Source organism: Bubalus kerabau, chromosome 2, assembly GCF_029407905.1.
Source record: "Bubalus kerabau isolate K-KA32 ecotype Philippines breed swamp buffalo chromosome 2, PCC_UOA_SB_1v2, whole genome shotgun sequence".
NCBI classification, from domain to species: Eukaryota; Metazoa; Chordata; class Mammalia; order Artiodactyla; family Bovidae; genus Bubalus; species Bubalus kerabau.
The window spans coordinates 186,715,884-186,738,826 of NC_073625.1; the positions used below are offsets into that span (position 1 = coordinate 186,715,884).

Genomic DNA, 22,943 nt, shown 5'->3' on the forward strand with positions numbered 1-22,943 from the left:
AGTCGTGTCCAACTCTCTGTTACCCCATGGACTGTAACGTACCAGGTTCCTCTGTCCATGGAATTTTTCAGGCAAGGCAAGAATACTGGGATGTGTTGCCATTTTATTCTCCAGGGGATCTTTCTAACTAAGGGAAAGAACTCAAGTCTCCTGCGTCTCCTGCATTGGCAGGTGGATTCTTTACCATTGTGCCACCTGGGAAGCTCCCTGCACATCTATATAAACTACATTAAATCAAATATATGCTGTTTGTTTCCATGTAATGCAACATTCAGCTATAAGCATGGCCCCAAATAAAAAGGGATTGGGCAGATATTCTGAATAACAGGATTTTATTCTGGGATAAACTGTTTTTCATGTGGACAATGTATGTGGCATGCTGCAGGGCAGTAATCTAAGAGATTTAAACAAATTTAACTAATTCTGTCCCCAACAAAATGGTGTCTATCCCTCTCTTTCCTCCCTCTTCTCCTTCTTCCTAAAGGAAATACATTCAAGCCGACTATGTGGCAAGAATGTCATTTGCTTTTCTTCAATTGTTGTTACTTCCATAAGAAAGCACAACATGCTACATATGTTAAGTCTTAGATTGTTAGAAAAAATGTCATTATTTACTTATTTGCTTGTTGTTTTCTTATTTATCCTATTGATACATATTGGCCTTCAACTGCTTAATAAATAAGTTACTGAATCAAGACATGTGAATGAGAAAGGAAAGAGAATTTTCAATATATTTGTAAGCATAGTTAAGGAAACCTTCCTGGAAAAGGGCTTCCCTGGTGGCACAGATGGTAAAGAATCTGCGTGCAATGCTGCAATGCTGCAGATCAGGTTCAATCCCTGGGCCAGGAAGATTCTCTGGAGAAGGAAATGGCAACCCACTCCAGTATTCTTGCCTGGAGAATCCCATGGACAGAGGAGCCTGGCGGGCTACAGTCCATGGAGTCACAAAGAGTCAGAAACAATTGAAGTGACTTAGCAGCAGCAGCAAACAGTTAAGGAAACTTTCCTGGAGACGGTGATAAAATAGACAAAATGATTTTTACCATGTCTAGAATGGTTCCCTCATTGGTTTCCACACTGCCCATTTTTATTTATGTAATGTTTACAATGTTACTTGATACGGGGAAATTATGCTGTGCCTTTGAAGAGAAAGTATGATTAAGGGTGAAAGTTTGTTTTTAAGAAGATAATACCCAGGTGATGTTTTATATCTATGTTATCTAGGTAAATAAAACAAACTGTAGTTCTATTTTAACCTTCTAAAGCCACCTAACTTTACTTATCTAAATACTGGGGAAATAATTTCGGAGAAGGCAATGGCAACCCACTCCAGTATTCTTGCCTGAAAAATCCCATGGATGGAGGAGCCTGGTAGGCTGCAGTCCATGGGATGGCTGAGTCGGACATGACTGAGCGTCTTCACTTTCATTTTTCACTTTCATGCACCGGAGAAGAAAATGTCAACCCACTCCAGTGTTCTTGCCTGGAGAATCCCAGGGACGGGGGAGCCTCATGGGCTGCTGTCTATGGGGTCGCACAGAGTCGGACAGGACTGAAGCAACTTAGCAGCAGCAGCAATTTCCAACAATGAGTAATTCTGACAATTTATATTTGTTTCTCCATGTGTATGGGGTCTCCAAGCAGATCACTGTTGTCCAGTATAGGTGGTCAACAGAGAGCTTCCACAGGTGCTAAAACAGTGTGAATGAATAACCTGCCTCCCCAACAGGGTCTCTCCAAGGCCCTGTGATACAACAACACTTCATGGCCCAAATGAAAACACTCAGGTGTTTACTAGGGGTGTACACAAAGGATGTACACACTTGGTGGAGGTGAGGATGGATATATTTGTGAGAAACATCTTTGGAAGAAATGCTCATTTTTGGCCTTTTAAAACAGGGGTCCCAACCTCTGGGACTGGTGACCTGAGGTGGAGCTGAGGTAATAGTAGTAGAAATCAAGTGTACAGTAAATGTAACGCCTTAGAGTCATCTCGAAACCATCAGCGCCACTTCTCCTGTCCATGGAAAAACTGTCTTCCATGAAGCCGGTTCTTCCTGCCAAAAAAGCTGGGGACCGCTACTACAGATTATACCATATGTTTGGTAGATAAGAAGCAAACCAAGTGACTTCATACCTTTAGAGAATTTCCACACGATGGTGGGTACAGGGTAACCCTCAGCTGAGCAATTGAGGATGACAGCCTTGCCATAAATCCCGTCCTGGTCCCGTGGTTGAACCACAAACTTGGGAGGAACTGAAAAAGAGAAATGTCAGCAGTAATTCAGACAATGCTGCAACTTATCAAAGGTGTGACTTAAAGAAATCCAAGAATTTTAGCATACAGGAAAGTACAAAGAACGCTTTACATATGTGGGGAAATAAAGCATAGGATTTGCAATTAGGAACCATCTGAGGAAGTAATCCCAGAGCAGGTGATTTGTCTTATTATATCAGTGACCTGATGCAGACTTGTACTGGGGGGCACTGGATTCTGGAGTGTGGCAGTTTGACTAAACCAAGGGAATGTGACATTTTGTTTTTGATTTGTGTTATGGCAAATCTTCAGGGATCCACTCTTGGGTGTGAAAGGTTTAAAGCATCGAGTATCTATTCTTCCTCTAACAGGAGATGAAGGGAGAATTAATAGGCTCTTCCTAAAGGCAATAAAGAACACAACATGGTACTGAACTTTTTCTAAAAGTCTGATGAAGCCACATGGACCATTATTGCTGACACCAATATGCCTTCTGCGCCAAAAGGGGACGATGGAAGTCAGTTTAATCGAGGTGCCAAGATGACTTTATAAAGTACCTATTTAAAAAAATATATATAGATTAAGTAACTGCTTATTTGATGAGTTTTGTGAGATGCTGAAAAAAAAAAAAAACAACACCATCCCTATGCAAAATATACACATGTACTCTGCTTAAAACATACCTGCCAAGATAAAGCAAATGTTTTGACTTAAGTTACTTTGATTTTAGATTATTCCAGTCTTCTCTTAAAGAGAAGAAACAGATTTTTCCTAGGAGAGGTAGTATCTAAAGGTATTAGAACCCAGAAATCTCTTTCAGCAGATTAGTGGCTAATCATAGGATGGATTTTTAATGTGGCAGTCAGAAGGTTATACGAAAGGACATGGATCACGTCGACCATTGACTAGATATTTAACAAATGTGGGGGTGCTTCCTCTTCTTTCCACAATTCCTCATAAGGCTAGTCTTCTCTGCTTTGCAATTTCCAGAGTTCTTCATTTAGAGACAGAAATGTGGGCCCATATGTTATAGATATATAGGAATTGCAGCCACCACGAGAAATGGACTGAGGAGAAGGCTGTGCTTGTGCCTAGTCCCTCCTAGTCCCTCCAGACTATTCTCTGTGGTCCCGTGGACTGTAGCCTGCCAGGCTCCTCTGTCCATGGGATTTCCCTGTCAAGAATACTGGAATGTGTTGCCATTTCCTACTCCAGGGGATCTTCCTGACCCATGGATCAAACCCACTTCTCTTGTGTCTCCTGCACTGGCAGGCAGGTTCTTTACCACTAGTGCCACCTGGGAAGCCCAGGGAGAGGGTTAGAGTCTATGTTAGTTAGGATTTTAGAAGCACACTGAAATGGCATGAGCCACAGTGAACATTACTTTACCCATAAAACAGCCAAGAAGGTGGAACTGACATCAAGACAGGAAGCAGCTAGAGATGGAACTCATTGCTGTGTTTCTCAAAGAAACAGCAGAGGGTGACGGCTAAGAGCACAGAGCCAAAGGCTAAACACCTGGGTTCGCTCTCCAATTTTGCTGCTTCTAAGTGGGTCATCTTGTGTAAGTCGTCAAATGTTTCTTAGCTTTTATTTCCTCATCTGTAAACTGGGGATTCATTTTATAGAATTGGTATGGGGATAATATGAGTTAAGATTATAATAATTCTTAGTACCTGGAAGATATAAAGTGTTGTAGGAGTGTTGGTTAACTTAGTATATGCAGGTATGTCCAGCTTTAACGTATCATTAACAGTTTCCAATCTGCAAATTAAATATTTGCACAGCCAATAGGTCTTCTCATAGTGAGAAATTTTACTTCACTAGATGGTATTCTCAGACAAGTGTACTCAATACAATCTAAATATATTTAAAATAAGGTGATAAGGGATGTCTGTCTCATGGCGAGAAAATTTTCTAAGAAAACAAAAGGCTGGAGATTTTATAAAGCAAAGTTTGTTGTTTTTTGTTTTTTTTTTTAGCAAAATTAACCTAACAACCACAAGGGTAGATTGCAAAGTTTAAGACATCATGTCAGAATCATTCTGTCCAGGGTGGTAGGTAAAAAAATGATCGTCTACATTCTATGTCTATTTGGTTGAAATTTTGCTAAGAGCACTGAATCCCTCATCAAATGGACAGAGGAATTCCTCTGGAAGAACGTCTAATTATCACTGATCCATGATCCCTCCCCTTAATTTGGTTCTAAGCCAAAGAAATGTTATTTAAAAACTTATCAAAGAGGTTTACATGGAAAATAACCACTGACAACTTGTAAGTATAAGGCAGTTACAGATGGAAATGGCTCATAAAATTGAGAATTCTTTCATATGCTCTCTTTAATCTCCTGGAATCAGGTACAGGACAGAGAAGACTGGCGTACTGCAGTCCATGAGGTCACAAAGAGACAGGACTGAGCGACAGAACAGCAACAACACTAGGTACTAATGACCTTCTCTACAAATGTGTCACCTATCCTCAGATTCTCTTCCTCTTCACTGCCATGGCCTAGTCATGATGGATAGATAGGATGTGTGGTGAAGTGTCTCCATCCATCCGGTTTCAGTACCCCAGGCTGGACAGCTCCATGCATTTTGCCATGGAAACACACCAAGAAAGGAGTCTCTGCTGTCTCAGGGCCTCCTCTAATGTAACACTCACTCACTCACTTTCATGGGTGCAACCCAGAAAAGTGGGAGACGATCACCCACCAATGAGGTATGGGCATCAGGATAAATGTCCTGTTTTTCCATCCTCCAAACTTATGAGAGAACTGTGAGCTGTACTCTAAGCTGTGCTTCTCACACCAGAAGGCATCAGCATCACCCAAAGCATTGATTAAAACCAAAGTTGCTGAGCCATGTCCCTAGAAGTTTTGACTCAGTAGGTCTGAGGCAGGATCCAAGATTCTGCCTTTTCTAATGAGTTCTCATTCTAACGAAGAATTCTCAATGAAGAATTGGTGGTTTTGACCTGTGGTGTTGCAGAAGACTTTTGAGAGTCCCTTGGACAGCAAGGGAAGCAAACCAGTCAATCCTTAAGGAAATCATCCTTGAATATTCACTGGAAGGACTGATGCTGAAGCTCCAATACTTTGGCCACCTGACGTGAAGAACTGACTCATTAGAAAAGACCCTGATGCTGGGCAAGACTGAAGGCAGGAGGAGAAGGGATGACAGAGGATGAGATGGTTAGGTGGCATCACCGACTCAATGGACATGGGTTTGAGCAAGTTCCGAGAGTTGGTTGTAGACAGGGAAGCCTGGCGTGCTGCAGTCCATGGTGTAGCAAAGAGTCAGATGTGACTGAGCAACTGAACTGAACTGACGGAATGCATTTCAGATAATGCTGTGGGTCTAGAGACCACCTTTGAGAACCACTGTTCTGTGTGATGCCTTGGAAGGTTCCCAGAAGGAACGAGCCCCAGTTGGCCACAGCAGCAACTAGCTCATTAAAGCAAATTTATGGATTTTCCCCCTCCTTTCTTGATCTCATTTCCCTTCATTCTTTCACTCTGGGTTTCAGGAATTACACATTGAATAAATGATCTACAGCCAAACCTGTGACTAACACTTCTTTCAGTAGGAATTTAAGCTGACACAAGGTGAAAATTGGCTCTTATTTGGATTTCCAAAACAACTTCCTAACTGGTATATGTGCTGCCTTCAGGCCCACCTGAAGACATTCAGCACACAGGTGAAAAATCCTTCAAAGACACTAATCACATGATGGGACTTCTGTGATTAAAATCATCAGTCCATCACATTGTTTCTGGACATAATCCAAACTCTCAGAAAATTTTTTTTTTTTTTTTTTACTTATTCACTTATTTTTATTTTATTTTATCTTATTTTTAATTTTATTTTATTTTTAAACTTTACATAACTGTATTAGTTTTGCCAAATATCAAAATGAATCCGCCACAGGTATACATGTGTTCCCCATCCTGAACCCTCCTCCCTCCTCCCTCCCCACACCATCCCTCTGGGTCGTTCCAGTGCACCAGCCCCAAGTATCCAGTATCGTGCATCAAACCTGGACTGGCAACTCGTTTCATACATGATATTTTACATGTTTCAATGCCATTCTCCCAAATCTTCCCACCCTCTCCCTCTCTCACAGAGTCCATAAGACTGTTCTACACATCAGTGTCTCTTTTGCTGTCTCGTACACAGGGTTATTGTTGCCATCTTTCTAAATTCCATATATATGTGTTAGTATACTGTATTGGTGTTTTTCTTTCTGGCTTACTTCACTCTGTATAATAGGCTCCAGTCTCATCCACCTCATTAGAACTGATTCAAATGTATTCTTTTTAATGGCTGAGTAATACTCCATTGTGTATATGTACCACTGCTTTCTTATCCATTCATCTGCTGATGGACATCTAGGTTGCTTCCATGTCCTGGCTATTATAAACAGTGCTGCGATGAACATTGGGGTACACGTGTCTCTTTCCCTTCTGGTTTCCTCAGTGTGTATGCCCAGCAGTGGGATTGCTGGATCATAAGGCAGGTCTATTTCCAGTTTTTTAAGGAATCTCCACACTGTTCTCCATAGTGGCTGTACTAGTTTGCATTCCCACCAACAGTGGAAGAGGGTTCCCTTTTCTCCACACCCTCTCAAGCATTTATTACTTGTAGATTTTTGGATCGCAGCCATTCTGACTGGTGTGAAATGGTACCTCATAGTGGTTTTGATTTGCATTTCTCTGATAATGAGTGATGTTGAGCATCTTTTCATGTGTTTGTTAGCCATCTGTATGTCTTCTTTGGAGAAATGTCTATTTAGTTCTTTGGCCCATTTTTTGATTGGGTCATTTATTTTTCTGGAGTTGAGCTGTAGGAGTTGCTTGTATATTCTCGAGATTAGTTGTTTGTCAGTTGCTTCATTTGCTATTATCTTCTCCCATTCTGAAGGCTGTCTTTTCACCTTGCTAATAATTTCCTTTGATGTGCAGAAGCTTTTAAGGTTAATTAGGTCCCATTTGTTTATTTTTGCTTTTATTTCCAATATTCTGGGAGGTGGGTCATAGAGGATCCTGCTGTGATGTATGTCAGAGAGTGTTTTGCCTATGTTCTCCTCTAGGAGTTTTATAGTTTCTGGTCTTACATTTAGATCTTTAATCCATTTTGAGTTTATTTTTGTGTATGGTGTTAGAAAGTGTTCTAGTTTCATTCTTTTACAAGTGGTTGACCAGAGTTCCCAGCACCACTTGTTAAAGAGATTGTCTTTAATCCATTGTATATTCTTGCCTCCTTTGTCAAAGATAAGGTGTCCATATGTGCGTGGATTTATCTCTGGGCTTTCTATTTTGTTCCATTGATCTATATTTCTGTCTTTGTGCCAGTACCATACTGTCTTGATAACTGTGGCTTTGTAGTAGAGCCTGAAGTCAGGTAGGTTGATTCCTCCAGTTCCATTCTTCTTTCTCAAGATCGCTTTGGCTATTCGAGGTTTTTTGTATTTCCATACAAATTGTGAAATTATTTGTTCTAGCTTTGTGAAGAATGCTGTTGGTAGCTTGATAGGGATTGCACTGAATCTATAGATTGCTTTGGGTAGTATACTCATTTTCACTATATTGATTCTTTCAATCCATGAACATGGTATATTTCTCCATCTGTTAGTGTCCTCTTTGATTTCTTTCACCAGTGTTTTATAGTTTTCTATATATAGGTCTTTAGTTTCTTAGAATATTTTGAAGGCTCCTTATGACTTGGGTCCTCAATCTCCAGCTGCATTTCTTGATAGTCTTCTCTTGCAGGGCTTACACTATTCTATCTATTCTCTGGGTCCCCCTGGTTCTTCACATGCATGCTAAGTCACTTCAGTCATGTCCAGCTCTGTGCAACCCCATGGATGGTAGCCTGCCAGGCTCCTCTGTCCATGGGATTCTCCAGGAAAGAATACTGGAGTGGGTTGCATTCTCTTCTCCAGGGTCTTCACATAGGCTTCTGTATTTCTTTAACAAATTATCAATAATTATTATTTATATCTCAGCTCAAATTTCACTTAGCCTGGGTGCCTCCCCAGAATCATCCTGCATTACCCTGTCATAGCCACAGAAGTTTGGTGTTGCTTGGTTACATTCCCACCTCCCACACCTGGCTGCATCCTTGGGAAAACAAGAACCATCCTTTTCTTGCAGACCGTCACACCCCAGCACACAGTCCAGTGTGGGAACACAGAAAATATTCTGCAAATGTTTGCTGAATGGACAAAGTAATGAATGGAAATTACGATTTCAGTTTTAAAGACTAGAAAACAGACCTTATCCAAAGTACCATGGTTCAGTTAACAACTCAGATCAGAGAGACCCTTGATGCACAAGGTCTCTGAGTAGGACGGGTCTGGAAACACCATCTGACAGAAGAAGGCACAGGGCACTGTAGGAAGATTTTGGCCAAGGAGATACAAAACTGGAGGTGGAACAATTATAGAGCTGTTGAGACTGTTGTGATTTTGGCCTAAATTAGTGATAGGACACAAAAACTGAAGATTCTATATTTTGTAAGTTATAATTCTCCTAAGTAGCTATTTTCCTTTTTAAAATACATACATATATATGTTTATGCATGCTAAATTGTCTAGTTTTTCCTGACTCTTTGTGACACTATGAACTGTAACCTGCCAGGCTCCTCTGTCCATGGGATTTTCCAGGCAAGAATACTGGAGTGGGTTGCCATTTTCTCCTCTAGGGGATCTTCCTGACTCAGGGATCAAACCCAGTCTCTTATATCTCCTGCATTGGCAGGTGAGTTCTTTACCACTAGCGCCATCTGGGAAGCCATATATATATATATATATATATATATATATATATGTTTATGGACAGAGGAGCCTGGCGGGCTATACAGTCCATGGGGGTCACAAAAAGTCAGACATGACCAAGGGACTACGACTTTTCTTCCTTTATGATATATACATATTATATATATATATATATATAGGCTTCCCTGGTAGCTCGGATGGTAAAGCGTCTGCCTACAATGCAGGATACCCTTGAAAGGTTGTTGTTGAATCACGCGAATACACCAGGATTCTTGGCTCCCGGAGGAGAAGAATTCAATCCGGGGCCAGAGACAAGGCTTGATAGCTCAGAGCTTTTGTGTAATAAAGTTTTATTAAAGTATAAAGGAGACAGAGAAAGCTTCTGACATAGGCATCAGAAGGGGGCAAAAAGAGTACCCCCTTGCTAGTCTTTAGCTGGATGTTATATAGTCACTAGCAGTCTGTTAATGAAAGAAAGGAATGTCTTATGATTCAGAATAGCACCAGGCCCCTCGCCCATAAGATGCATTTTGGGATAATCTTGGGCCATAAAATAATTAACTTGAATCTTAAAGAAGGGCAGACCACCATACAAATAGTTTCATTTACATAGATTAGGGGAACAATATCTGAGTATAACATACTGGTTTGTCAAGTAGGTTTTGGGCCAAGAGGCAGAACCGACTTGGAGACAGAGTTTGGGGTAAAGGCTTAGTACATTAGCATAGCTTAAGACAAACATTTCCATAAGAAAAAGGCATTGGTTATCTCTAGGCTCAAGAATAGCTAACTTCAGGTGAAACCAGGTGTCATTATGGCAACACAGTATTTTAAGAGAAACCTCTCTTTAAATTTGTATAGAGAAGGAAAAAAATATTGTTAGTTTGTTTCCTCCTGCCGCTTAAGAGAGATAAAAATGTCTGACACTTGCAGGCTATTTCCTCCATTTGGAGACCCCTGGCCTTCCTGTCTGTTACCCTCTCACCCTGATTTGATCCCTGGGTCGGGAAGATCCCCTGGAGAAGGAAATGGCAACCCACTCCAGTATTCTTGCCTCCTTCGATCCAGGGGATCTTCCCGACCCAGGGATCGAACCTGGGTCTCCCGCATTGTAGGCAGACGCCTTACCGTCTGAGCCAGCAGGGAAGCCCATATATATATATGATATGTATATATCATAAAGGAAGAAAAGTCATAGTCCCTCAGTCATGTCTGACATTTTGTGACCCCCATGGACTGTATAGCCTTCCAGGCTCCTCCGTCCATATATATATATATATACACATACATATACACATACATACATACATACATAGGTTTCCTTTTATTTGCATAATGCTTCATTTGTGATGAACATTTCTGCCCACATAGTTGGCTCTCCAATAGTGAGACTTTTCCAGTGGAGATGAGGGTGATTAAAGAGGTAGAAGGGATGGGTTTAAGCAATAATTATGTCGCATCTCCAAAAGGCAATGCAGGCCACTGTTGCCATATATTTCTATGAGTCATAATTGCACACACACTCTGTATGGCACTCTCTAGGCCCATCAACATCTTATAAGTGACTGAATTTTATTCCATTTAAAATGGTTGAGTAATATTCATTTGTGTATATGTACTACATCTTATTTTTCCATTTTTCTGTTGATGGATGTTTAGGTTAAGTAAGTCATAAAGAGAAAAACAACACTGTATATTAATACATGTGTGTGGAATCTAGAAAAATAGTATGCTGCTGCTAAGTCACTTCAGTTGTGTCTGACTCTGTGCGACCTCATAGACGGCAACCCACCAGGCTCCTCTGTCCCTGGGATTCTCCAGGCAAGAATACTGGAGTGGGTTGCCATGTCCTTCTCCAATGCATACATGCATGCTAAGGCACTTCAGTTGTGTCCGACTCTGTGTGACCCCATGAACAGGAGCCCACCAGACTCCTCTGTCCGCGGGATTCTCTAGGCAAGAATACTGGAGTGGGTTGCCATTTCCTTCTCTGAAAAATGGTATAGATGATCTTATTTGCAAAGGAGAAATAGAAACACAGATGTAGAGAACAAATGTATGGATACCAAGGGAAAAAGGCACAGCGGTGGGAGGAATTGTGAGATTGGAATTGAACTATATACACTATTGATATTATGTATAAAATAGATAAGTAATGAGAATATTCTGTAGAGCATAGGGAACTCCACCCAGTGCTCTGTGGTGACCTAAATGGGAAGGAAGTCCAAAAGGGAGGGGATTTATGTATAACTGCATCACTTTGCTTTACAATAGAAACTAACAGAACATTTTAAAGCAACTATAACAATTAATTGAAATAAATAAATAAAAGAAACAATAATTGCAAGCACATTACTCCTGACCTCCTAGAAGAGTAATTTTAGATGTATACTTTCTAAAATACCCAGTCCTGTCATGCAATCCATGTAACCTGACAGTATCTGAAGTTTGGAAAGGATTCTTCATGGTGCTTAAAATGATGGTTGTTTACACAATCATTGGCTTTCGTCTATTTATTAAGGGGAAGAATGATTTTTCTGTTTTAAAGGGAGGAATAGCTTGTTTGTAATTGAACAGGTATTTCTCAGTGTTAGATACAGTCCAGTGTTCTATGTCTGGAATTCATGGCTTCTAAATAGCTATGTATAGGGAAACAGTGGAAACGGTGACAGACTTTATTTTCTTGGGCTCCAAAATCACTGCAGATGGTGACTGCAGCCATGAAATTAAAAGGTGTTTGCTCCTTGGAAGAAAAGTTATGACAAACTTACACAGCATATTAAAAAGCAGAGACAAGACTTTGCCAGTAAAGGTCCATATAGTCAAAGTTATGGTTTTTCCAGTAGTCATGTATGTATGTGAGTTGGACCATAGTGAAGGCTGAGTGCCAAAGAATTGATGCTTTTGAACTGTGGTGCTGGAGAAGGCTCTTGAGAGTCCCTTAGACTGCAAGGAGATCAAACCAGTCAATCATAAAGGAAATCAATCTTGAATATTCATTGGAAGGACTGATGCTGAAGCTGAAACTCCAATACGTTGGCCACCTGATTCGAAGAGCCGACTCATTAGAAAAGACCCTGATACTGGGAAAGATTAAAGGTAAGAGAAGGGGATGACAGAGGATGAGATGGTTGGATGGCATCACTGACTCCATGGGCATGAGTTTGAGCAAACTCCAAGAGATGGTGAAGGACAGGAAAGTCTGGTGTGCTGCAGTCCATGGGGTCACGAAGAGTTGGACACGACTGGGAGACTGAATAAACTACAACCATAGCCATATGGAGACTGAATAACAACAACAACCCATAGCCATATGGGTTTCCCAGGTGGCTTAGTGGTGAAGAATCTGCCTGCCAATACAGGCGACAAGGGTTCAATCCTTGGATCAGGAAAATCCCCTGGAGAAGGAGCTGGCAATCCACTTCAGTAAACTTGCTTGCAAAATCCCATGAACAAAGGTGCCTAGTGGACTACAGTCCAAGGGGTTGCAAAACAGATGGACATGACTTGACAACTAAACAACAACAATTACAAAGTAGCTGTATATTTCCAAAGAATGGCTGTAGGTTTCCCTAGCTGTCAACAGGGATGGGAATTTCTTTTTATTGAAGGTAAAACTGGAGGCTACTTTTGTGGTGGCAGTGGAGGGTCACGGTGCTGTGTAAATAAAGATTGCCATTCTCTGCTGGATGGTATTTAATCAAGATAGTAATTGATCAAAACTCTAGGTTAGATTTATGACACTGGAAAATAGACTCCAATGGCTTCCTGTAACACCCAGAATAGATGACCTGGCTCCTCCCTCCTCTCCTATTGAATGGTGAGCACACGGGTGTCTGGCTGTCCTTTGCAAACACAAAACCCACTCCTGACTCAGGGTCTTGGTACTTGTTTGCCTCTCTGCCTGTAACTGGATTCCTACAGAGAGACCTGTGACTCAACCCTCCCTTTTGTCAAGTCTCTTTTCAAAAATCTCTTCAGAAAGGCTTACCCTGTCCAGTCTTTGAGGGGAAGGGTTAGTTAGGGAGCTTGGAATCTACACGTATCCACTGCTATATTTGAAATGCATAACCAACAAGGTCCACCATATAGCACAGGGAACTCTGCTCAATGTTATGTGGCAGCCTGGATGGGAGGGGAATTTGGGGGAAAATGGAAACATGTATGTGTATAGCTGAGTTGCTTTGCTGTCCACCTGAAACTATCACAACATTGTTAATTGGCCCTACTCTGATATAAAATACAAAAATGAAAAAAAAAAAAGGCTCACCCTGTTCATCCTGAAACTCCATTCTCTTATCACTCTCATTCCTCCTACCAAGTTTTACTTTTCATAGCACAGGTAGATGTCTGACATCACCTGTATGTTCATTGCCTCTCTCCTGCACAGGAATGTAAGTCTTTTTTTTAACTTCTAAATATTATATTGGAGTATAGTTGTCTTGGAGAAGGAACTGGCAACCCACTCAAGTATTCATGCCTGAAAAATCCCATGGAGAGAAGAACCTGGCAGGCTACAGTCCATGGGGTTGCAAAGAGGTGGGCATGACTGAATGACTAAGCACACACACAGAGTTGTTGAACAACACTGTGTTAGATTCAGGTGTGCAGCAAAGTGATGCAGTTATACATATCCACATATCTATTCTTTTTCAGATTATTTTCCCATTTAGGTTGTTACTAAGTTTTATGAGGCAGGGATTGGGTCTCCCCATATTGACCACCCTGTATAACCAGCACTCAGTTCTTGTTCAATCACTCAGTCCTGTCTGACTCTTTGTGACCCAAAGGACTACAGCACGCCAGGCTTCCCTGTCCTTCACCATCTCAAATCCATGTCCATTGAGTCAGTGATGCCATCCAACCATCTAGTTCTCCATTGTCCCCTTCTCCCCCTGTCTTCAGTCTTTCCCAGCATCAGGGTCTTTTCCAATGAGTCATCTCTTCACATCTGGTGGCCAAAGTATTGGAGCTTCAGCTTCAGCATCAGTCCTCCCAATGAATATTCAGGACTGATTTCCTTAAGGACTGATTGGTTTGATCTCCTTGAAGTCAAGTCAAGAGTCTTCTCCAACACCATAGTTCAAAAGCATCAATTCTTTGGCACACTCAGAGTATCTCTTATTAAACATCTTATAAAATAGATGTTTAATAAGTATGTTTTGGAAAAAAATGAATGGATGAATGAAGCAACATGAGAGCATGAATATGGTGTCAAAAATTGGGTTAACAAATAGTAACAAGAGAGTGGCCTTTACAAGTTTTATTTTCCTGCCAAATGAAGGTCAAAGTAGGGGCTTTTTAGATAATGTGTTTGTTTCACTATGTGGTGGCTCATTATTAAAAGGCAGAAACACGGACTCATCATAAGATATAAAGAAGTGTAAGAAGACTGACCTTTGGAGTCACAGACAGGAAATCATAATGTTGGCAGCTTGCCCTGCAGTAATGCAGAGCCAATAACAGGAACCAAAGGGCGGGCGTGTTTTGCCATTAATTCCAGTCCTTTCCCTCAAAATGGTTTCACCAATACCAAGGTCACCCAACTGAGTGTGACATTAGGGTCATCATCTATCCACTGCCAGTGTAAGCCATGGGGCACATGCCTAAGTGCTAAGGGTTTTTTCCTCCAACTTCCCTTGTGATAACAGCTAATTTATTTTAAATTAAGCTTTCATAAATCTTCCCTGTGACCCAAGCTATCAAAAATGTGCTAAGCTGTACAATGGTCCAAAGCCATAAGACTCTGGTATGAGGAATAAGCAGGAACTGAGTCCCCAAATTCCATTTCTTTCATTTCTTTTTATCCTACACCTCAGCTTTACAGCCTCAGTTATCACCTCACCTCCCAGACACAATGTATCCCCAAATGCTGCAGTTTCTTCAAAAGTATAGTGTACTGTTACCTTTTTGACTGTATTCCTAGGCCACTATTCTAATTGCCTGATGCTTGGGATTACCACCTGGCCTCCTCCATGTAAAGTGTCCTCAGTCAGTACCAAAGTCAGGTACATGTGAGTGGAAGGAAAGGAAAAACAGAAGGAGAAGAGCAGGAATGGGAGTTACCACCCATTGGCTTTGCTCAGTTGTGTCCGACTCCTTGTGACCTCATGGACTGTAGCCCGCCAGGCTCCGTTGTCCATGGGATACTCTAGGCAAGAATACTGGAGTGGGTGGTCATTTCCTACTCCAGAGGATCTTCTCAATCAAGGGATCAAACCTGTGTCTCTTGCATCTCCTGCACTGGCAGGCAGATTCTTTACCACTAGCACTACCTGGGAAGCCCTTATCCCATTTTACAAATAAGAAAATTGAAGTAAAATCTAAGTAAAAATAGGTTAAGGAATATAGTCAAGATGGCACAGCTAATGGGTGTCCAGATCCTGATAGAGATGAAAGGAAACAGAGGGCAGAGAACCAGGGAGGGGGTCTGGGGAGTCAGATTGACAGGCCATGGGGTCTTTGCTGGGTTCTCTTATCTGCAGAGCCACAGCCCATTGACTGATACCATATGTATCCCCTACTTCCAAGGGCACTATTCCAAGGGCTAGGACTTCTGAGGTTCCCCATCACTTCCTACATCAAGCATGTACTTGGTCATGGCAATAAGCAGGTGGGCTGACTCTGATCATGGCACCACCTGTGTCTTAGCTGGTCCTGTTTATCCCTCACTGGCCTCAAAACACATGTCTGAACACCTCTGTCCTCCTTCCTACTCATTCATTAAAGGAAGAGGAACTGGAAAGCCCTGCAACTAGCTGGGTGGTAAGGACATTTACAAATGTTATCTGATTCCATTCTCTCAGCAACTCCAAGAAGTAAGACTCATAATTTCTATTGTACAGATGAGGAAACTGACTCAGAAATTCAGTTGCCTTTTCTAAATCATATAGAAGATGAACAAGCAGAAACGTGGACTTTGGTTTACTTATTAAAAGTTCCAGTGTTGCTGTATGTTTCAGTTTCTTTCTAACCCGACTTACACATCAGAGTTGATGGTTCTCGCTTCTTCCATGAAGTCCATCAAAGCCACAGAGCTCTCCCTTATTATAGCTCGCTTTGCTCTTTGACATTGTCACTTGGAGACTTTGCAACCACCCTAGCTGCAAGAAGGCAACTTCAAAGTCTTCAAGGTCCTTGTTCTAGTTCTACTTTTCCCAGGTTACACCTCAGACCAAAAACTTTAAAGCCTCTTAGAGAAAAGCATTCCCCAACTGATGTTACAGATTGAAATAAAAACCCATATAAGTATTCTCTAATACTGTTTGCTGTTTTCATGTGGGTGTTATTTCTCCAACTTATTTTTGCATATTTTTCACCAATCAAAGGACAGATTATGCTCCAAAGTTAGCAAGTCTGCAGTTTGCAATATGGAACTCTCATTATTCTAAATGGCAACAATAAATGATATGATTCTTTATTTTACCTAAAGATATATTTAGCTTATCTGGAATGTGATCTAGCTAAAGTGGTAACAAAATTCAACTACTTGACCATTCAAACTAAAATTTGAAATTCTGAGAGCAGCTGTCTGATTTAGGTATCCAAGAAAAAAGGCTGTCACTCATGGCAACAATTAGTTATTCAGGTAGAAAGTTCTCTGCCCCAATTGTTGTGTGCTAGGGGCAGAGCAGAAGTGAATGAGATACTGTGTTTTTCAGATCTAGAATTTCCTTTGGCTCATTTTTTTTTAATGTTTTACACTGCTCTTCTGTGTTGCCTATGTATTCAACTCATTGCACACATCTTTTCATTTGAATTTTTCAAAATGTTTATGATTGTTGTTCAGTTTCTAAGTCATGTCTGACTGTTTGTGACCCTATGGACTGCAGCACTTTAAGCTTTTCTGTCCTTCACTGTCTGCTGGGGTTTGCTCAAATTCATGTCTATTGAGTCGGTGATGCTATCCAACCATCTCATCCTCTGCTGATCCCTTCTCCTTTTGCCTTCAATCTTTCTCAGCATCATAGTCTTTTCAACTCTTCACATCAGGTGGCCAAAGTATTGGAGCTTCAGCTTCATCATCCGTCTTTCCAATGAATACGCAGCATTGATTTCATTTAGAATTGAATGGTTTGATCTTGTAGGCCAAGAGACTATGTATTCACTCATGGCACACATAATTTCATTTGAATGTTTCAAAATGATTATGATAGCTACTTTAAAACCTTGCTTCTAACCCCAACTTCTGTATGTTCATTAGGTTGTTTCTTTTATTTTTTTTTTCTTTTATTTATGGCTCACATTTTCCTATTTTTTTCCCATACCCAGTAAATATATGTAAGGCATTATGGATATGCTATGTATTGATAGTCTGGATTTTGTTGTCTTCCTTTTAAGAGTGTTAAATGGTATGATTGCAGACAATTAATTTACTGGTGAAGAAGTTTATCCTGTCAAGACAACTCATAGCCTTGTTGTTAAGGCTGGTTTAGAAGAACCCTTATTCCAGGACTAGATTAGGTCTCTTTTAGTTGTGGCTTCTCTGAGATTTCAACTGAATTCCCTGTGTATTTTCTACTCTGATTAGTCAGAAATTCAACACTTCTCAGCACTGTGTAATTCTTGGAATCTTTAATCATGTCACATTTTCCTGGTAGCTGTTCTCTACTAGATCTCATAAAGTCTCACCCTATGCATGTGAAGCACAGAACCTAGCTAAAGACTCAAAGGGAACCCTATACAGATATTAGGAAATCTTTCTTTGAACAGGTCCCCACTCCCTAGTACTCTGCCCTGAAATATCTAGCACCTCAATAATTCTAAATGTTAATCTTTGTTTATCATCACCTGAAAAGTCACTATATCTATTTAGGCTCTTCATCCTGCTATCATGGTTTGGAAAGTGCACCAAGCAAAAATCTGGGGTGCATTTGGGGAACAGGTCATATTTATCTCAAGGACCACACAGCCCTCTACTGTGTGTTTCACTGCCTGAAAAATGATTACTTTACAAATTTTTGTCTAGTTTTATAATTGTTGATGGGCTTTCCTGGTGACTCAGATGGTAAAGAATCTGCCTGCAATGCAGGAGACCTGAGTTTGATCCCTATGTTGAGAAGATTTCCTGGAGAAGGGAACGGCTAACCACTCCAGTATTCCTGCCTGGGAAATCCCAGGGACAGAGGAGCCTGTGGGGCTACTGTTCATGGGGTTGCAAAGAGTTGGATATGACTGAGTGAGTAACACTTTCACTTTTCATCATTGTTCATGGTAGGAGGATAAATGCATTGTGTGTTACTCTCTGATGACTTTTTAAATTTATCTTTTAAGTTATTTGACCCCAAACCTGGATGTCTGAAATTTCCAACCATTTCTGTTGGTTCTACCTTATGGGGCCCTACTACGATTATTATTATATTAGTTTGGACATATTCCATTGGTAAAAGAACCCAATTAACTAAGTCAAGGACCTGAATCTTCTAATAATCTCTTTGCCCTGCCACATACAGTTTTTCCTCTCTACTGGCTCATTCCCATTAGTATGTAAGCTTCCCTTGTCCCATGTCCATATCTAACTTCCTTTCCATTTTTTCTCCTCCTGCCACAGCACATTCTTGAAAATATAAAAATAAGTGTACTTTCTTGAGTTCCCACACATTCAGTTACCTCCCTTTCTTTTTTCAAGCCCCACTAATCAGTCATTCACTGTAGCCACCCCATTGTGCAAGGTCAAACCAGTGTTCATCTTCCCCCAAACCCAATGAACAATTCTTGGTTTTCCTCTTTTTTTACTTTTGGTGGGACATGATATACTTTATTACATATCTTTCCTGATTATTTGCTATTTTGCTTTCAGGGCCCCACAATCCACTGGATTTCTTCCTGTTTCAGTGACTACTTTTTCTTCCTGTCTCCTTTGTGGATTTCTCCTCTTATTCTGAAATCTTAAATTTTGGAATGCCTTGGGTCTAGACACTCTTGTTGCTCTCGTATGGTTATTTCCCTGTGACAGCTGCTAGTCCTTACATCTTTTCAACTTTTGCTGCAGACACTTTCATCTACCTGACTAGGCAAAATACGTACTCCAATTAAGGAATCTTCTCTCTCACTTGCTATAGTCACTTTATAACATGTTTTGTTTGCTCTGCCTCCAAAACATATTGCAAATTAAAACTGCTTCTTATTACCTTGACCCACTACTTTCACTCAAGTCACTTTCTATCTTGCCTCAACTTCTGAAATGCCTTCTTATCTACTATCTTTGCTTTCTGAACTGGTCCATTCTTTACACAGCTGCTAGTGTGATGATCAAAAACATAAATCAGGTCATGCTGCTGGCTTAAAGTCACCAATGGCCTCTCTTTGCATTTACAGAACAAACTAGACTTCTAAAGTAGTTGTATATTCAAATTACCTAGGGTATGTGGACTTAAACTTCCCTGTATTTTATAATCAGCTTAGAAATTTTACAAATTCCTGGTGCTTGGGTCCCCCCCACCACCCCACCAGTGATGTTTATTTATTTGGACTTCAGCCTGGACATCAGGCATTTTTTAAAGCTCCCCAGGTAATTTTAATATGTGAAAAAATTCAAGAATTATTAACAGATGATTTTTGAATTTAAAAAAAGAAAGAATAATGCCCCAGAGATTTGGGAGATGGATCTGCTCCCAGAGATGGTGATTTACTTGTGTTTAGTTTGGAGAAGGAAATGGCAACCCACTCCAGTACTCTTGCCTGGAAAATCCCATGGATGGAGGAGCCTGGCAGGCTACAGTCCATAGGGTCATGTGTTTAGTTAGGACTAGAAAATAGTCATCAGTGTTTTCTTAAATCTCTCAGGAGATTTCATAGTGAAAACCAGTGCCCCACATCATTTTGTCCTTGACTACTTCTCCAGCTACTGACCTACTTGTGAAGCACATCTTCTTTCTCAGGGCTATATTATCCAACTAGTGATTCAATGTTAATTTCACAGAAGCTTATTTAACATATTTTTAAAAACAGCCACAGAGAGACACTAATCAGATTGTGATCAACTGCATTATCCTGATTGGCTGAGCTCAATTCCAGGTCACTTGACTTTTGCCTTGGTCAGAAAGTTCACTTGCTTTCCTGCAAAGCCAAGTGATTCACAGAACACTCGTGTACATTTTCATCTAGCATTTTTCTTCTCTGACCTGGATCCTTCAGAGTAGATTATATCGGAGTCAGGCTGATGTACTCCCTGATCTGACCTTTCAAATGATAGTGAGAGTCAGTTCTTCTCATAAGAAAGCATTTGGGAAGCAGTACTGGAGCAGCTCCCATGTTTATGTATCTTCAAAACTGGAGAAAAAAATCATTGCTCCTAATTTTATTAGTATAAGGCCATTTGTGCCTTTGGTTTGTATCTAACTGAAGGTAGATGTTCTGATTTACTCAGGGAAACTCTTTTTCACAAATACAAAGTTGGTTTCTTCATATGAATTCTAAGTATGCTTCACTTTATTCTGTTGCCAACTAGCCAGAATGGGCATTACTTTTCAGCAGAAAGGAAGGAGAAGTGTCATGGAGACCAGGTGCAAGGTCTGAGAAAGGACTTGGGAATCTATAGCTCAAGAAAGAGTTTGCTCAGATCTACTGACTGTGCTGAAGGTAATGGAATCCATCTCTTTTGATAACTATGATGAGAGCCCTTTGTTAGAGAACTTCAAAATCCTGCATCAGCAAGCAGGTTCTTGGCTTAGATGGTAAAAAATCTGCCTGCAGTGCAGGAGACCTCAGTTCAATCCCTGGGTCAGAAAGATCCCAGGGAGAAGGGAATGGTAACCCACTCCAGTATTCTTGCCTGGAGTATCCCATGGACAGAGGAACCTGGTGGGCTACAGTCCATGGGGTCACAAAGAGTCAGACACGACTGAGAGACTTTCACTCACTTTCTTTACCGCTAGTGTCACCTGCGAAGCCCCAAAATGCAAATAGTCAACATTAATATAAATCTTTAATTTCATACAATTACTTCTGCAATGTGGGTGAGCATTGTATGGGTAGATGAACACATACACCTCTAGAAGAAGCATGAAATCACAGAACATCCATGCTCCACAGACACTGGGGAACACTAGCTTCTTTTTTGCAGGTAATGCATGTGAACCTTAATGAGAATTGGGAGATCTGGGCAGAGATGTGAAATGAGACTTTAGCTTACATTTCAGGTTCACTGAGAGCCCTAGAAAAATTTTCTGCAAATTAAACTACCTTCTTTAAATTTTTTTCATAAATTTTTGCCATACTTCACTTAATTTAATAGATGTTTCAATACCCTCCCCAAATAATGAGAGATTTAATGCTCAACAGAAATGAGGAAGAAAACTACATTTTAGAAACTAGAAAACAAAAACATATAAAAGCTACTTTATATGTTTTGACTTTAGAAAAACTGTGATATATGGCTTTGCCAAATATTATTTTTAAAACCATCAGTCTAAATGATAATACAAAAAGTGCTATAAGGTAAATTCAACACAGCATGTGCTCATGAGCTTTGGGCCTCAACTATCACTGGGTTAATGTAGGGAAGCCCTATTTCAAGAAATATATCCCATGGACCCCACATCTTCATCCACACATTTCTTCTTGGCTAATTTTTGAAATTTCATATTTTAGGTAAATATCAATTAAACCTTGGTTTGGAGTTTAGAGGAGTTCATAGTTGGTTCCTACAGCTATGTGTGTGTGTGTGTGTGTGTGTGTGTATTTGAATGGGAATTCCAGTTACTTTTAATATTTCAAGGAAACACCATTGACGAGCATTATTGAATTTGACTGCATAGATGCCACACATCCTCAGTCCCTCCTTACCTCTCACAATTAGCTGGCTTTGGTGCTCCACAGCTGCTGCCTCATTGCGGGCTATGCAGGTATAATTCCCATTGTGCATCAGGGAAAGATTGGAAATCCTTAAGGAGCTTGTGAAGTCAATGTTGTCAATGGTCACCCCGAGGCTTGCTGGGATTGGCCGGCCATCTTTCTGCCAGGTGATGGTGATGGGTAAGTCCCCTGAGACCACAACGCACGGGATGAAGACCCGCTGTCCAATGGAGAATCTTGGAAACTCAAAAGGCTGGATAAAAGGTGGAACTGAAAGAAAAGAAGAAGTAATAAAGGGAAGATGATAATGAACTGTCATTACTCTACATTCTCTTTTCTTTAACCCTCTTGCATGACATTGAAAGAGCAATACAAGTCACTGCTGCACCATACACATACATGAACTAGCAGAAGATTTGAAATAGGGCTCTCCTGTTCTTTGAATTTTCTTATTGTTCTAAATGATAAGCATGGGTTAATTTGTATTAATACTTCAGAAAATATGCTTAATCTAATTATTTTGATAAAAATGTTTTAAATTCAATAATCATTTTTTAAAGGAAAAACTTCAGGTTCTGCATTTTTCAGTGTAAATGCCTTGAAAGACGGCTTTGGGATTGGCTTTCTCTTGGAAGCTTTTAAAAATGATGTGTTCAAGAGATTTCTTTCCTGCCTTGCTAATACTAACTTTACAATTACTGTTTTCCCTTCAATCCATTCCACACGTTTTTAGTAAACATACTTAGGTCTACTGAAGAAAGAGATTTCAGTTTTATTATTAAATACTTTTAAAATATCCAATATCCAGCCAATAGCAAATATTAATTTAAAATGTTTATGTTAGGATAATTGCACAGTTACTCAGTTCTTGTTATTATCAGTCAGTAAGTTGTGTCCGACTCTTTGTGACCTCATGGACAAGCATGCCAGGCTTCCCTGTCCTTCACTATTTCCTAGAATTTGCTCAGATTCATGTCTATTGAGTTTCCTCTGTACCCCCTTAATTTTGCACATTCCTTGCCCATGATCTTATATTATGAATTGGTCTGTGGTCAGTTTTCTGAGTTGAGGAGATGTACTGCTACTGAAGATAAGGTTATAACCTTCAGCTCAG

General features: G+C 40.4%; 1 protein-coding gene across 1 annotated transcript in view; it reads right to left on the bottom strand.

Annotated features, from left to right (window-relative positions):
- Positions 1-22,943, bottom strand: part of DSCAM (DS cell adhesion molecule) — a 697,188-nt gene that overhangs the window by 260,146 nt on the left and 414,099 nt on the right. The window contains exons 9-10 of the mRNA XM_055570128.1: positions 21,821-22,099; positions 2,141-2,260 (exon numbers count right to left, since the gene is read on the bottom strand). Coding sequence (XP_055426103.1) covers positions 2,141-2,260; positions 21,821-22,099 — 399 coding nt within the window. The remainder of the gene's footprint in view (positions 1-2,140; positions 2,261-21,820; positions 22,100-22,943) is intronic.